Raw genomic sequence first — 16,427 nt, 5'->3', positions numbered from 1 at the left:
ATAGAGCATAGCATAATTCTGATTTACAGACTACCTTTTCTGGTGCGTCCCAGTCGCGGTGATATGCCATCGTACCCGCTTCGAAGGCAGGTAAACGCGGCCCATCATAGACGCCGATGGAGATAGGGTAGCAGAGTTAAGGCAATAGGGGGCATACAACGGGCCCGATTGAGACGAGATCCAGTGGACCTGCCAAAGCTGATATCATTCGCAACTATTTTATAATCCTAAGTTAGGCAAGTCTATTAATTGCGAACGTTATGAAATAATTAGAACCCATTATGATACGATCAAGATACATGAATCCAGGGGCTCTAATCTCTAACAGGACACTGATCTATGCATTGAGATAAGATCTTGATGCGCAACAAGGTTTGTGTTTCGCAAGGATAGTTTGCCAGGCTTGACTCACCGATGTATTCCTAATTCTGTATGATGTAATGGAAATTTAGCTGTACCCTTTGAGTTTCATGTTCACTATCGCCGTTAGGCATTACCTCAAACCTAAGCATACGACTGGTAAAATTTAAAAAAAAAAACAGGTTATACGTTGTACGAAATATTGTTAAAGAGTTTTTTCACCTTCATTATACCATCGACAACTCTAGAAATTACGCATCCGTACAGACGTCGCCTCCTTACATCTAAAACACGGACAGCAGCAGAGTATCAAATTTTAAATTCATTTATAATGTAATTCTATACACGAACATCAAATGGAAAGAAACAGACCACCGTAAGCAAACGACACTTGAAAAGACTTATATGTAAATAGCATAATGGTAAGAGCACTAGCATAAAATTGTAGGCATTCTTAATGGGAACCAAATCGCAATTAATTAAATGGCTCTACTTTAACAACTATTTGCGGCATTATACAGAGAAGCAAGCCTTACGTTAACTAATATCTAACTATGATATAAACTCACGGCCGACTTTGCCATTGGAAAATGTATACAGACCTGCCATCTGTAAAAAAACTCCTGTAAAACTACATGCCTTTTGATGGAGGTGGATGTCTTCAAAAACGAACGCTGTACAGCGCACACCCCCTATTGAGCGAACTGCTACCAGATATGCTGCAACAGTATTGGCAATTGCAGCTCATAGCATTACAACTTTCGAAGAGGTTTTGGCCTTTCTTTACGGATAACGTTTGTTTACCTCGCTTACTTCCATCTATCGCCCATTTTCTTTTCGATCTGTATACTTTCGATGGTTTCTTCAAGCGACTGTTGAGAACCACACCAACGTGTTTGTCAATAAAGCCTTGTCCCGAAGAAAGACTGATTGGAGATTTGAGTTAAACGGAGTTGCTTGATTCATTGCCCTATTAACAGTCTAGTGGTCGTTGAGCGAAATGCGTCGTGCGAGGGCATACGTCTGACCAGTGATGCGGTTTGATGCTGTTGTTTCTTCTTTTCGCTTGCGCTTATTCAACTGACGACCTGGGGCAGTGCGGACATATTGATGTTTGTTTCTATTGTGCCGAAGAACTGCAGGGTATAAACCATTCAAGTTAATAATCGTGTATCGGTAGGGTCAATCAGTAGGCGGCCGATGAGACGAATACATCAGGTAGATGTTTTAGCTTTATGACGTAAACTGGACCAGCCTTTCATTCTGATGAAGAGACTTGTTCATGGTCAAGGTTTATAGCCACTGCTGTTTAATATGAAATAGGGTAAAAATTAGGCGTCTGAAGTAATGCTCAGCATTAATACCAAAGGCGAAGGTCGAAACATTTAGAAGATGAAATCAAAGAAGGCACATTATAGGAAAAGTTTAATAATAAACAGTACAAAAAACGGTGATTAGTGATCATAAAACATCATAGACAAAATGCTCTGTCATGCCAGTAAAAGCATGTGGTATTGTATACAGGCAGAGGTACCCGAATATCTCTTAAGTTCTTGCATTGATTTGCTCCACTTCAATTTGTGTTTGACAGTAAAACGATGCAAATAGACCGGCTACTACCTGGTTGCACAGGACATTACATGTACCTCTGTTTTGTTTTTAAATTATAACGTTTAATGCAACTACATACTTTTACCGACCGTTATAAGCAGTGTTTCATCAACGATAGCCTTATTATTTCCAATTCCAAAGGGTATTATCTCCGCACCTTAGTGCATATTTTAGACACTCAGTTTTCATAATAATACGTTTCATTCGTCTAAACTGTAACAGATTGATATTGTGAAGTATTATTATAATTTTTAGTTTGTGCTACTTTCTAACGTGAAATTTGTGCAGACGATCTTTCGCTCTGGTAGGATTTTTTTGTTCTTGAAATTAAATCAGTAATAAAAATAAAAAGTAGCCCTTTAACTACGATATTTACAAAACACCCAACAACAAAATTACATTTTTCATATTGGCTCATAAAATATGATTAATAAATACATACCCCGTTGACTCGAGATTAAATTAAAATTCTTATTGAACAAACTGAATTGTGTTCATATATTTTTTTATCGACTGTTACTGTTTATTGGGAAGATGGTTACGAAGCATTTTCTTACTTTTCTAGTGCTTTATCACCAATAGACCTCACGTCGAATCGAAAAGGGGGCGAAGGGCTACACTTGGACACGCAGAAGTATCAGTATGTCAACACACAAAATTAGGTCGAGAACGGCTTTAACAAAATCTAGCATTTTAATATGTAAGGTTTGACCTGGTTATCAGGCATGACAGTTATATATACAGAAATCGATCAATATCCTGGTGGTAGTGCTTTTTCAAAAAGGTCTAAGATTTGCCGAGAGAGGAATGTCGAACGCCGGGTCACGTTCACTAACAAATAGCAGTTATAAAAAACAAACAGATGAATTACGATGGGGCGATGAGTAGTCACAGCAGCAACAGTAAAAACAATTATAACGACATTACAACTTAGCATCAGATCAAGGAGGCTAAAGCCATTTAGACCATGCTAAGGAAAGAAGAAAGACACTATACTCGGATATGGAGGCTTCGATAGAGCGAGGCGCGCATGTAAAGTGTGCAACGCGTAGGGGAAGAAACACTTGATGCCCCCTTTCCATGAGCATTATACGCGCACTTTCGATGCGGTGCGTTAGTGCTCCGGTCGACTGTGTTAATATCGATTAACTGATATGAGTCATAATAATTATATTAGTACTTATTGTTATTATTATTATTATTATTAGTATTACGAATGCAAATCCAAAGGAAGCACAATAGCTTGCAAATGTCTTCTGCCAGATTGGTACCAAATAACCTTGGGCCTCAGCTCTCTACCACCACCAAACAAACCCTGTCTGCATTTCCTACTCCAACTGCTACCACTGATTCTTCCCACCCAGAAAGCACAAACTCAACAATTCTTCTCATACCGTCTCTCAAGACATAAGTCTACGTACATCGATTGTTCCCTGCTATCCTTCTAGTTCTGACCTATACTTCGCTGCACAACGTGTATATAATACACCAGCGACTGAAGACAGTTTCCACCGCCCAAAGCGACGTGAAATATACAATACACAATATATGCTAATGACACGCTGTTACCCCCCAACCCACACTCGATTAGTACTTCAAGTATTCCCAAGTGAGTCTTTTCCTCCACCTCATCGCTGTATTGGCAATCAGCAGGCGACCGAGTAGACCTAAAAAAGAGGACTTAGACGAAAAGGAAGATTCATACAGTAATCCGTAAACGATCGATTGAGGGCCTCTCCTTTCAGATCACGACTATGTGTGTCTGAGCGGTTGCTCATGGGAAGCCTTGTGTGCGATTCCTTGGTTTACACTTTGCGCCGGGGCCATTCATATCTCTCGATGTGAATGAGATATCTGTTTTCGTTTGGCTTTAACCTAACTGACTTGTTGGCTGAATGTCTTTCTTCCGCCAAATGAACGCACCAAGTCGCTGATGGAAATCGGGTGCCGAAAGTGAGGTTATTGACTTGAATTATGGACTCTCCGCGATGACGATGCCGGCTGGATGAAGAAAAGTCTTCTGTTGAATACTGTATTGAGTTTATTATATCCAGAGGCTGGGAAGTAAATTTCCGGCTGAAAGCAGGGGTTGCTTGTTCAGGTTTTGCATCCTAAAACCAATGTGTGAATAAATAAAAAAAAAAACCACCAACGCTACATGTAGGTAAAATATTGAAATAAAAATTATATTACAATAATAACAATTTGTAGTTAAAAATAACTCAAACAATGAAAATCAATTTGAAATACATTAAATCAGAGTGCCTATACTATTCGTTTCGACATCGAGGTTCTGCACCTGCTAAACGACTCCATTAAAAATTAATTCCCATCATTTAAACAGTCCAATTAACTACGAATTGCCGCGATGAACTCTATACTGATGCCGGAATACCGGGACCTTACGATGCAATAGCAGATTTCGTGTGTGCCTTAAAAACCGTAAGTACCTCGATTGTTATGGCTCTTTTTCTCAAGTATAGAAAGAGACCGTTATCTGCTAAGTATACATTTAGCTTCTACACTGTACTAAATATACTGTTCACATTAGATTATTATTTCTACTACCCCTAAATATATATTATATACGGCTAACGCATGAGCGAAATACAAAAGAATAATAAATCGTTGTTGTCTTTGGTATATTGCGGATAACCGTATTCTATCTCATCAAGACATTGCTGGCGCCCTGCAATATTCGTCTGTCTCTGTGCGCATTTGAGGGACTAAAGTGGGCCCACTTATGCCATGGCTACCCTTCAAATGACCTTCGTAGTAGGATCAGATTTGGAATCACTCAATGTGTGCACGTCAGCTAAAAATTAAAGAACTTTCATCCCGTGAAGACGAATACCATACACTTCAACACGTGTGTGCATGTCAAACAAATATTATCCTATCTCCGATGATTCAAAACCATCCATGAATAACGTCACGTGAACAATAACCCAGCGCTGGCAACACCACTAAAGGAAACGTTCCTACCTTTGAAACTGCTCCCTTCATCTTTGCAACAAGATGACACACGCCCTCGTACTCCCCTGGTACTGCTACTCAAGTTGAAAGCGTTATTCTTGTTGCAACAAAAAAGCTTTCTATAAACTGTGATCTACAAATGCGGCTCTGTCATCGCCACCAACTCCACTATTAATCGAAAAACGCACTCGTTCAGCCCCGAGCGTCTGTCGTACATCTACCGTTTCAACGGCAACCCCACCCCCCGCGCTCACCTGCCGCTGTCAACTTTTTGCTATGCTTTCCGATTTCGAGGAATCCATGCGCTTTGAACGATTTTAACGGTTGCATCAAGTTTGACGATACGATGTTAGCATCGGCCTGAGAATACCTGAGTCGGCGGTCTTAAAACGATCCTAAAAATTCGAGATTGTGGACCGAACCTGCTAACCTCCAGAACTTAAACCGGTGAACGGCTGTGAGCTTTTTTAGTCGTAACTCCCCCTCGAGAGTGGGCTACTACATATTGTGCTGTGTTATGCTATCGAACTGTTTCTAGCTGCTTATGTACAATTTTTACTTTTCTATGCGCGGTTTTCATCAAATGGTCTTTCTTTTTGTCGTTATGTAGCACTAATAACTAAGGTCTATTGTCGGGTTTTTCTTTGAGTCGGATGAAGTAAAATGCGTCTATGCTTGAATTTGAACCTAGACCATCACGTGTCCTCAAGTTTCGTCGGCAAACGTGTTACCTTCTATGCTATCACAAGGACTATTTATATACGTATATATATGTACGTATGTGTTCCTTGAGTAAAGAACACATTAGCGGGCTGGGCGAATGCGGGCGATAGAAACAAGTGCTGCAGGCAAAAGGAAATCGCCAGATTAACTTACTACATAACGTTTCATTTTACACAGTCTAAGTTGCTTCGTGGTTGTCTGGTATCGTGTTCGATAAACTTAAGATAACAGAAATAGTAAAGGCCAATGATGCGTTCGTTAGATGAACAATCCTAATTAGTTGTCGATCGCTGTCCGCATCCGTTTGTAATAGACATTTTGATAGTGGTGATAAGTATTTGATACTGGATTTTGTGTTTTCATCTTCGTTTTTTTTCTTCGGTTTTCAGGTTGAGATATATTTACTTTACCGTGCTTAATGTCCTATATGCAGGTAGAATATAGCACGGTAATATTTTGGTAAGCAAAAATTTCAGATTCAAACCCATCTGACTGACTCAAGAAGGTACTAAAAATGTCGTTCTGCACCGACTATACGTGCCTCAAAATCCTCCGAATCGTAACTACTTCCGCTGAAGTAATCTTCACCGGATTCGATACCGTCATTTTTCTCTCAGTCGATATTCTTGACCATTCCAAGGCTTTTCCTCTTTAGGTATTTCCTGAGTTTCGGGAAGAGAAAATCGTGGAAGTTGAAGCCTTAAGTTTTTTTTCTGCCAGAAGTCGATATAATAGTGATGTACGATGGAAACCCACTATCAAATAGGCTCCAATCTTCAAATAATTTTAAATCTAGTCCGATACGATTTCGTGTGGGGTGTTTTCTGCGAGCCTCCTAAGAGCGATTTGCGAATCTTCTCGCATAAGTCGTTTTCTCAACGCTGTTCGCATGTTGTCCACAACAGAAATTTAGTGCTATTAAAAAAAAACTTAGATAAACCGAATTGTTGACCGAAAAAGATCGAAGACCTAGCGAATGACCGGACCGTTGCATTCGATTAGTCATTTGAAAATGTATGAAAATTCAAACGGCGCAACATTGAATTGAAAGAATAGCATCATGGATTCTGATGGGGCTGTTCCTGCATCCATGTTGTTGGCGCATGTCGCCAACAAGACTGTGGTACTAGATTAATAAAGATACGGACAAGTATGAATAAATGAATAAAGAAACGTTATGTTAATAGTTTCAATGGACTTATTAAGGGGCTGTATGTAGTCATACCAAAATCACATGCAGATCGATGCTGTTTTTTCTTTTTTAATTATAGGTTTGTTCATTATCGGTATTATTCAAATTTAAGATTAAGCTTATCAATTACATTATCGAGTAGTTTTATATAGCTTCAGAGGTGAAGATGAGTTCCGTCTGACATGAGTTGCTTAATGGAAAATTGTTCCTTCAGGTCATGTAGATTCTCCGTGTGGATTTACGTGTATCTGTCCTAAATCTTGGCAATTGGTTGAGCACTTTTGCCTAAGAACGAGTTTTTTTTTTTTTACTAAACATAGACTTGAATAGACCTGATTCCATGACCTGAACCAGAGTCCATGCAGCCGCGGGAAGCGTCAGGCTTAGGTAAATCCCCCGATAAGATCAGTTCGGTCGCTTTCTAAAAAGCGAATTCAGAACCTATGTGCATATTATCCAGTCATTGTCATCACATGTGTTCTGTATCCCGGAAACAAGATAACTTTTCTAGTAGAGGTCTATCAGATAATAGCCACTTTTACATCAGTAGAAAACATTGAAACAGGCCGGGCGAAGCCTGCACGGGAAGCATCTGTAAACAAGCGTATATATTACTACCTAATTAAACGTTTTACTCTCATACGCTCGCGGGGGACCTCAACCAAGATACGGATGAATACGATGCAGACTCTCTTGCGTTAATCTAGTCCCATTTAGGTTTAATTTGAGCTTTCATCCTCTCCTGCTACCTGAAGGTCCCTGAGAAAACAGGTTCTTCACGTCGAAGATGCTGCAATTGTCCATTTCGAAACATAGGTAGCACTTACCGTGAAGTAACCTGCCACTTGTTCCACTTTTAAAAGCCATCAAATGTGCCAAGGGAGTGGTGATAGCAGCCGCCCACGAAACAACGCCAGCAGTTCAATTTGTCATATGTTGGAGAAGGCCGCTGGCACTAGCGAATTAGCTAAACTGTCTTAAGTAGTACAGGATTCTGAGTCAACTCAGTAAGTCTTTGTGTCTTAGGTTAGGCGCTAAAGCGATTGAGTTTTGTTGGCTCACAACGCGATCGTTCTTGCTAAAAACACATCTTTACCGAATGCAGGTAACCACAATTATTATGGACATGGTGTTTGTTTATGAAATATTTTCTCCACTCCATCCGCTTCCTGTGAATCAGCTTTCGTTCCATCTAAATAAACAGGCGTATCTATGTCTCGAGTTTTACATCTGGCATCGCCGTTAGGTTCCAAGCACAAAACAAAGCGTACCTGTGCCCGAATTCGAAGCTAGACCACAACGAATAGGTCTAATTTATGTTAACTGTAATCAATAATTCTGTTTTCCAAGGAAATTTTTCTGATCCATATAATGTCGATTTAGCCCCATTGTATAATAGGATGTCTTTTATTTGCGCCTAAGTTTCATTCAAATTATGTAGCTAAACACTTAGAACTTTTAAAATTTGGTTTGAGAAGTTCTGCGTAAATTATATTGGTAAGGTTCCTATATTATAGAAAAATATTAGCTATTAATTTCACGTATCGCTTTAAGAAAATAGGCGTATGATATTTTAGAAACGCCGTAATAAAGTTCATGGAAACCACTTACTGTTTGCTATACCACAACACGGTAACGCACCAGTTCGTATTTCATTGCAGGAAATGTTTCTTTTTTCTAGAAAATCTGCTTGGCTTTGCGAGACAAACATAAATTATGATATAGTAAATAACATCATATATAACTCAAGACAGAAAAAAGGAAAAGTCTACAAAAATAACTATGTTAAGTACATCCGAAAAGAATAGTTTGGAAGCGACCAAAGCTATCTGAATTACTAGGTCTTACAGATGTTGTTAATTAATTTTCAAGTTGTGAAGTTCATGAAAGCTTCCAAAATGCAGTTAATCCCTGAACGCATTTATCTTCCTCAGTTTTGTTCTTAGATCGATGCTACTCATTTCTCTACAGACAACTATTCAGTCGGCGCCCCACCTTTGGCCCGGCGATGGCAGAAGCAGCGAGTCAGTGAAACGTGCATGCAAGCTCTTTCATGAACCTAACGTTCACTTGAAGTGACCTTAGGAACTAGAACAATAACAGCGGCAATTCAAAAGAAAATTTAAGAATATTAACTAACTTTCCCATCAAAACGGTTGCTACTCTGATTAGAGATGAGTCCGGATGACGCTTGTAAGAATTACGGAATACAGGTCCTGATCAAGTAGGCTTACTTTGTTCGAAACAATCGCTACTAGAAAATACATACTTCCAAAGATCGATACTCGATTATATATATAATAGATATTAGTATTAGAGATACCATGAAATAATTTGCAATGAAGTAAGCATAGTAATACGAAGCAGACATTCATATACCTATATCTGTGTATTACTAAGATACAACGTTTGTCCTTTTACATAGAATGCTTTAATTTTTTTCTGTGCGTTGCCTTCTTCTTCTAAAATTATCTCTATTAAATGATTTCTGTGGCCTAACTTTGGTGGGGTAATTTTGTGGATCATTTTGGAGATCATTCTTAAGAGAAACAAAATCAGCTCAAATTTATTTTTCAGTATGAAATAATTATATCTACTATTATGAGTAACGGATCTTACGATTTGGCACATATTGTTTTTTGTTGCTTGATACGATTAGATTCTATAAACTTTGTTAATAAGAGATCCTAGTATACAGAGTAAGTTTTTTCGCCTATATGTTGATCACCAGTCATGATCTATTGTGGGGCTAAGGCCTAACCAAAGAGAGGGAGCTTCTACAAGAAGTCCTGAATCCATTTGCAAGACGAGTACCATATAAATGCCATAAAATCTGGATAAGGTTATACGTATTTAGATTGTTTTTCTAGAGTTTTTGTTATTAGAGCCCGGACAGAAGACGACGTAAAAAATAAAGCAAATGACTCTCTCGAGCTGGTAAATCGGTGGATGGAAGAACACTACTTAAGGTTAGCCGCTGAGAGGACAGACGCAGTATATCTAACTGGCCGGAAGAAGAATACTAACTGGAAAACCAGAGGGGTCAACCTCTTTTTGGAAGATACCCAAAGGCGGGAAAAACAGCTCTCAATCTGTCCCGCATTCTGCCTAGAGTAGGGGGCCTTCGAGGGCCGTCGAAGATAGTTTAACTATAACTCTCACCCACTAAACCCGGGGCCCAGGGTAAGGATCCCACAGTATCAGGCAAACAACACGGTTGTAAAGTCTGGTCTGCATAGTGCATTTGCCTTCAAGCTCCAATAAAAAGAAAGACTGTTTTTAGAGTATTGATAAAAGGACGTTTGTAAGCACAGGGAAATCACAACAGCATATAACAACAGCGAAAGGTTGTTTAATGTACCTGAGACCAGAATTAGGGCTGAACTTAGCAAATTTCACAGGAACAAAATAATACATGAACGATCCTTTCGTAAAAGACCATCGGATGCGCTCAAAGGATGACAGTTACATATAAGTTGATCAAATAAATTACATCTAAATATAATATTGCACTAGCGTATTTAAATAAAGTAGGAATATATATTGAAAGCCTCATTTGTATATACAGAAAATAATCGGTAGGATTAGTAATACGTTTTATTGCAAAACAGAACACAAAGGAACCTTTTCAACATACGGAAATATCTAGAAAAATAGAGAGTGTTCTAATGAAAAATTTAATCTAACTTGCTGACACATCCTAAGGTCAAGAAATGTACACTCTACTGAAGTTGGAATAGAAACGAATAACTGAAGTTATTTTATTTTTCCATGAACGTGTTTAACACCCGATTAGCTTCAACAAGGCGGACAAATGTTGCAGTAACCGAAGCTAAGGCCAAAATTAAGACCTTTTACTCAAGTTTAACCTAAGAGCCTTCAGCCTGCTCCATAACTCCTTTAACACGTTTCCTTAAAGGATTGGTTGGTCATGCCGAGGTTTCTACGTCGTCAAGCTGAAATCCTGTGCTTTCTGAGGAGCAACGCTTAGCGAAGCATGACTTGTTCGCCCAAGTCTTCTAGAAGGTATCGAACGTGTTGAGGAAGTGCGCAAATGTTGACAGCCCTCGACGATACGACGACAGCAATGGCGCCGACAACGTTCTTGGCTTTGCTCAAACGTAAGTGACAAAGTAAGCAAACCCGCCCCTCCCAAACGAGATCATTTAAAAATCAACTCGATTAGTTCCTAAGTTTGATCAGGCATCCGGACCGTTGGAGTACGTTACTCAACGGTGCGGTCGTTGCGGTCGAGAAATAAACAAACGTAAAGTGATAACAAGATGAGTTTCAAATAAATACGCAGTTCGTTAAGATACATTTATTTTTCCTCTCTATCTGATCAGTGAGCTCAGTCACCCAAGGACTCTCTTCTGTAAGCAACGGTATTATAGAAGCCCAAAGCTTGGAACTATCGATGCTTATAATATACTGCCATATCCGTACATGTTCTGGTAGGTCGTGTCTTCGCCATAAATTAATTATCAGAAAAGTTTTAAGTGTTACTAAATTGTGGGCTTCATCAAAGTGGATAGAAAATTTCTATACCAACGTCGGAAAATACCGCCACTTTACCTTTATTAAACTTCTAACATTAACATAAATCGATTATATTATAAAGTATTATATAAGCCACAATAGTCACCATAGCATTATTCAGCCATAATTCAGATTGTATTATTAGGCTTCAAATCAACTAAAACTAGGATAATGTTCGTTTAGACGTCACTTTTTCGTCGGACTGCAAAATATAACTTCTCTCATGGTTCTTTTTTTGTAATATTAGTAAAGTCTCGTAAAATATTAGCCCTGTACGCTGGAACAAAAATTATTAAAAACTATATACTTTCTACTTTTAGTAACATTAAGAGGCTAGATCTGTCGATCTAGAGAAAATATTCTGCAATTGTCCAAAGGGCTGAAACACAAACCTTTCTTCTTACAGAGCTAGTTATCACGGAATCTCTATGAAGTATTTAATTCTTTATTACTATTGCTATTCATCGATACATCCATTCGCTATTGCCGGATTTCGTAGAGCGGTGACTATTCTTCATCCGTTATTTAATAAGCACCCGCTCATCTTTAATGTGTGCACCTACCGCCATAGTTCATACTGTAAGCCGTTGTCATAAGTAAATTGGATATAATTAATGCGAAGATGCATTACAGAGCATGTTCTTGCGGACGTATTTGACGTCCTCACCATTGACATACGCAGGACAAACAGTTGAATCACATTGAACGCCGTACATGTTGTTAATGTAAACGTTCCATTTATCTCGCGACGCGTACTGACTCTTCTATCATGACGAACACACAGTAGTATGTAATGTCAAGAAGCCGTTAATGGCTAACTAACCTGCTAGCCTACTATTGGCCTTAGCCAACCCTGAGCCAACAACCTAGACCGAGAAATACACAACTGTCGAAGGCTTACGTTATCTCTCTGGGCCAGATGAACTCCAGGAGTCAGGAAACCGGAAAGGTGCCTATGACGCATATGTTTTGATAGGCCACGCCCGAAGACGTAAACGACACGTCTGATAGTGCCGGACTTGCAATTTGATCAGCAGACTGAACGCGGTCGATGTATGTGGTAATAGTGAGAGAGAGCTGTGGTTAGAAAAATATATGGGGTAAACTAAGAAATGAAGAAGGCAACGACAACAATTGGAAGAAATTTATTACGCTTGCTGCCACGCTTAATCTCTGCACAGGAATCGCTTGATGAACGCAACATGTTATCGAAGCGCATACATCATCACAGGCGAACACGGCACGTACATGTATCTCCGTCCTACGTACCAAAATAATACAGTATTTCTGTGAATAAAAACATTCTTATTATAAATTTGGATACCAGGCGCATTCCGCTAGAAAATCTATACATAGCCATTCGTTTTAGCTAAGCGCTAAAAGCGGAGTGATAAACAGGACAACAGACCTGTAGGTTAAATATCGGTGAAGGCATGCAAAGGTTGATCACTTTGGTGAGACTGCGAGATTGACACAGCATAAGGTAGTAAAACTACTATATTATGGAACAAATATTGTATCGGGGAGAAAGTTCGTAAGGTGGCTTGCGTAATGTAGAGCTATTTTCGCTAAAAAAAATGCTAAACTTAAAACTTTACAAATAAGTTTAATTAACTGGCGTAGCAGCTTTGAAATTCGAAGGCTGCCTATATTTGGGTCATACAGAATGTGGGCCGCTCACGATTCACGGATGCAGCAACAACCAGGTCATCTAGAAAGAATAGAAATAGATAAAACTGTAAACTTATTGGAGGGCATTGATTTGATTTATCGCATTTTATTAGAGCTTATCTCAGTATAAGTGAATCTAAGTGACCAAGTCAGAGTGAATGATATGGCGGTGCAAATATCATATAAAAAGGAGGACAATAAATATAGTCTCCATTTTATTTATTTGATTGATCTAAATTATAGAAAATTATATGAAATGAATAAATAACAGAATTATAAATTATACAACCTACAAAATTATAGAAAAAATATAAAGCACCTGAGCACTGATTTTACGTCTAAACGATTGAAGCTATCCACTTCGTAGGCTATCATATACTTTCAACATTTCTTTGTTTGCTACGATATGGAGACAAGATGAATAGCTTCATATATTTTCTCAAAAGGACAGTGCCTTTTACATGAGATTTGCCCTTAAACTTGTTGAAAAATGTAAGGTCAGCCATAATGCGCGCTCGAAATGTTTAAAAATTACATAAATTGTATATATATATATATATATATATATATATAAGTTCTGTGACAATAGAGTAAATCTTTTTAACATATAAACCTTCTCGAGTCTTTGTGTAATACTATAAAATTTATGATCAAAATGCATCTTTGTAGAGACCATTTCAACGTCCAGTTTGTAACCTCTGTCTATTACCTGTAGCTAAATAAGATACGCATATATCTTATATATAGCTCTTGTTTTCTTTACAACAGCGCCCCCATATCAAAGGAGGCGTTTAATATATTCGTTATACGTATATTGTTACATAAACATTATTGTGCATCATTGACACCGATAGAAACAGTAGCGGCGTTTATAGTGACAAGACGCCGAAAAACAGCCAATATACTGACCTGACTTAACGCTATCATTCTTGGACTATTTGCTTTTTTCTGGATGGAACAATTTGGATAATTCTAAAGTATTAAAATCTACTATTACTTAATTCCTATTTACCTGCTTTTGCCGATCTGAGTATATTCGTGTAATTTCCTCGAATCGCTGCTGATCAATGGGAAACGATAGACTAGCGTCACCTTATGGCTGATACCTACCAACTGAGATGATAGATCACGCGACGATCTACGGAAATGCAGCATATGTGCGCGTTGAGAGACGTTATTAAGAGCAGTTAGAGCAAAAACGTTGCTGCCGTAAAATACTGTTTTCAGCTCTTCAAGCGTCGCCACGCTGATAGCTTGAAGAGCTTACGTAATAAAACAGGATGTTGTCAGAATGAAACAAACCGAGAGAGAGAGAGAGAGAGAGAGAGAGAGAGAGCGAGATTCAATAGCTGAATGAACGCAGCTAGCCTAGATCTGAATAGACATATCTCGTGAAGACGACAAACATAATCTTTGTTCTGGCCTCATTGATTACGCACACATCGGATCCATACGTCTGAACGTTTGCAAATTTAAGGAAGATTACATACAATTCCATGTCATATATATTTTGCATACACATTTTTGCTGAAGCAGTAGTGGCCGCGCTCATGCTAACTCGACGCGCGGACTCCAATGGTAAGCTTCTTACTTATTTTGGAGCGAACGAGCGTCTATTTGAAAGTTATATCGTTGCGTTAAGTATGCTCTATCACTACGCACTATCTGGTGTACCTAAATAAGCAAGGTTCAGCGTTACCTGAGAACTTTTTAAAGTTGCCTGCCGCCTGGCCGTATCGTTGCATTTGAAGCGGCGCACGGAACGTTTTACCTGAACTTTTCAGAACGCCCTTTTCATTCTCTCTAAATGTATATTACTTACTGAAAAATTACTATCGGTACGATGTGCTCACTTTTATTGTTAATATTATTTCAATTATAATAAATGAGCAGAAACGCATATATATTTAAATCTTGAGTGTAATTACAGAACGAACACTTTCAACGAGGTAGAAAATCTGTCACTTATCTAGTAGGGTTTTTATGCCATTAAAATTATTTCGGTGTTGTCGTTTCAATGATAAGGTAGCCCATGTTTTGTCGTTAGCGTACTGCCCACGGACGAACTCAAACAAAAAAGAGGCTCCTTAATCCCCTTTACCCGAGACCCAAACGCTTTGGTAGATCGTTGAATCGACGCACAAGAAGACATATGTTTTTTTGTTAAAATCCACCACAAATTGACGAAGCGCGGGTTTTAGACATAGCTCTACTTCCGCCTATTGCTTCTTTTCCGCGTCCGCTCATTCCGTAAATTAAGGATTATAGACATGACCGTTTAAAGGCAAACATGCCCTCGGCATGCTTGTGGCCTGTGTGTAGGTGTTGACATTGAGCCAGGTGTTCTCATATAAAGTACATACAAAGCAGAAGTCTTGCGCGGATGCGTAACCGAAGATGTTTGTGCGAAAATGTTTGCCTCTCGTTCCGTTCCTTTGCTATTGGTTGGCCATATAATGTCCGAGGCTTTTGCGAACAAGCTGTTTGTAAGGCCTACGTTGATCGAAGAGCGGGTCTTGCAGTCGGTTGCCCTGAGGCACAATTTCCATCTGAGTATATGCACCCGGGACCGCGTTCTGCCAAGATGCTCTTACAGTAATTACAAACGCGTATTTGCCCGCCGCAGGGCCGAGTCGTTTTTGCCAAATTATAGAAGAGCTTGAGAGAAATTTTTTTATAATGTTATCTGTTACGGCTTTAGCCCATCGACGGTTTAAGCCGCGTATCTAATAGGGTGCACTGAGCTGACATAGAAAACGCACGATATCAGGTCTCTGTCTGATGACTAATCAACTGATCCGGGACTTTTTCAGGCTGGGTAGATTTTCTTTTAAATCAGAGAAGCCTGATTTTAACTTCTCTTCTAGTGGCCTTATAGACAGATACATTTGGAACTCGACTCCTAAATTAGATGCTTTTGTTTCTATACTGTGGGTATGAAATTTCATACGGTCCTAACACATTTCCGGAAATAAAAGTTGCAAACATTAATTTCAGTGTGAGGTTTGCACGGGCGAGACCACAACGTATATCGTATACATGTATCGAGATTTTAATCTGGCGTTTCATTGTTGGTTTGTTTCCGAGAATTGAAATCGACTGTTCCTTACCTTTACATCAGCTAGGTTCATGTCGAGAGGCAACTGAGGTTCTTGTTACGGGCAGCTGAGTTTGCAAAATAATAATGACTCTATTGTAACAAGCTGTAATATTCAGGTGAAATAAAGAGATTTTGTGAAGGCAAAAAAAATTAGTAAAAAAACGAAGTCTGTGATCAAAACAATATTGGAAACGACTTTCGCAGTAAATTTTTTTAACTAACTGTGGCAACGTGCTTCTGGTGCTGGCTCATTCA

General features: G+C 38.9%; 1 protein-coding gene across 8 annotated transcripts in view; it reads left to right on the top strand.

Moving 5' to 3' along the window:
• Positions 1-16,427, top strand: part of LOC147758310 (uncharacterized) — a 28,879-nt gene that overhangs the window by 4,140 nt on the left and 8,312 nt on the right. For 2 of the 8 annotated variants that reach the window (XR_015326039.1, XR_015326036.1), the window contains exons 4-5: positions 10,782-10,983; positions 11,209-12,722. Coding sequence is in view for 6 of the 8 variants with exons in the window: in XM_086986492.1 (XP_086842618.1) it covers positions 10,917-10,983; positions 11,209-11,316; positions 12,321-12,409 (264 nt within the window). In the remaining 2 variants the exon portion in view is untranslated. Of the gene's footprint in view, positions 1-4,315; positions 4,414-4,646; positions 6,872-10,781; positions 10,984-11,208; positions 12,723-16,427 lie in introns of those variants that run through there. The other 6 variants (XM_086986488.1, XM_086986485.1, XM_086986497.1 and 3 more) reach the window with 5 other exon arrangements.

This window comes from Varroa destructor, unplaced genomic scaffold (assembly GCF_002443255.2).
Source record: "Varroa destructor unplaced genomic scaffold, Vdes_3.0 BEIS01000001.1, whole genome shotgun sequence".
Taxonomy (NCBI): domain Eukaryota; kingdom Metazoa; phylum Arthropoda; class Arachnida; order Mesostigmata; family Varroidae; genus Varroa; species Varroa destructor.
This window is presented reverse-complemented; position numbering and strand designations above follow the sequence as displayed.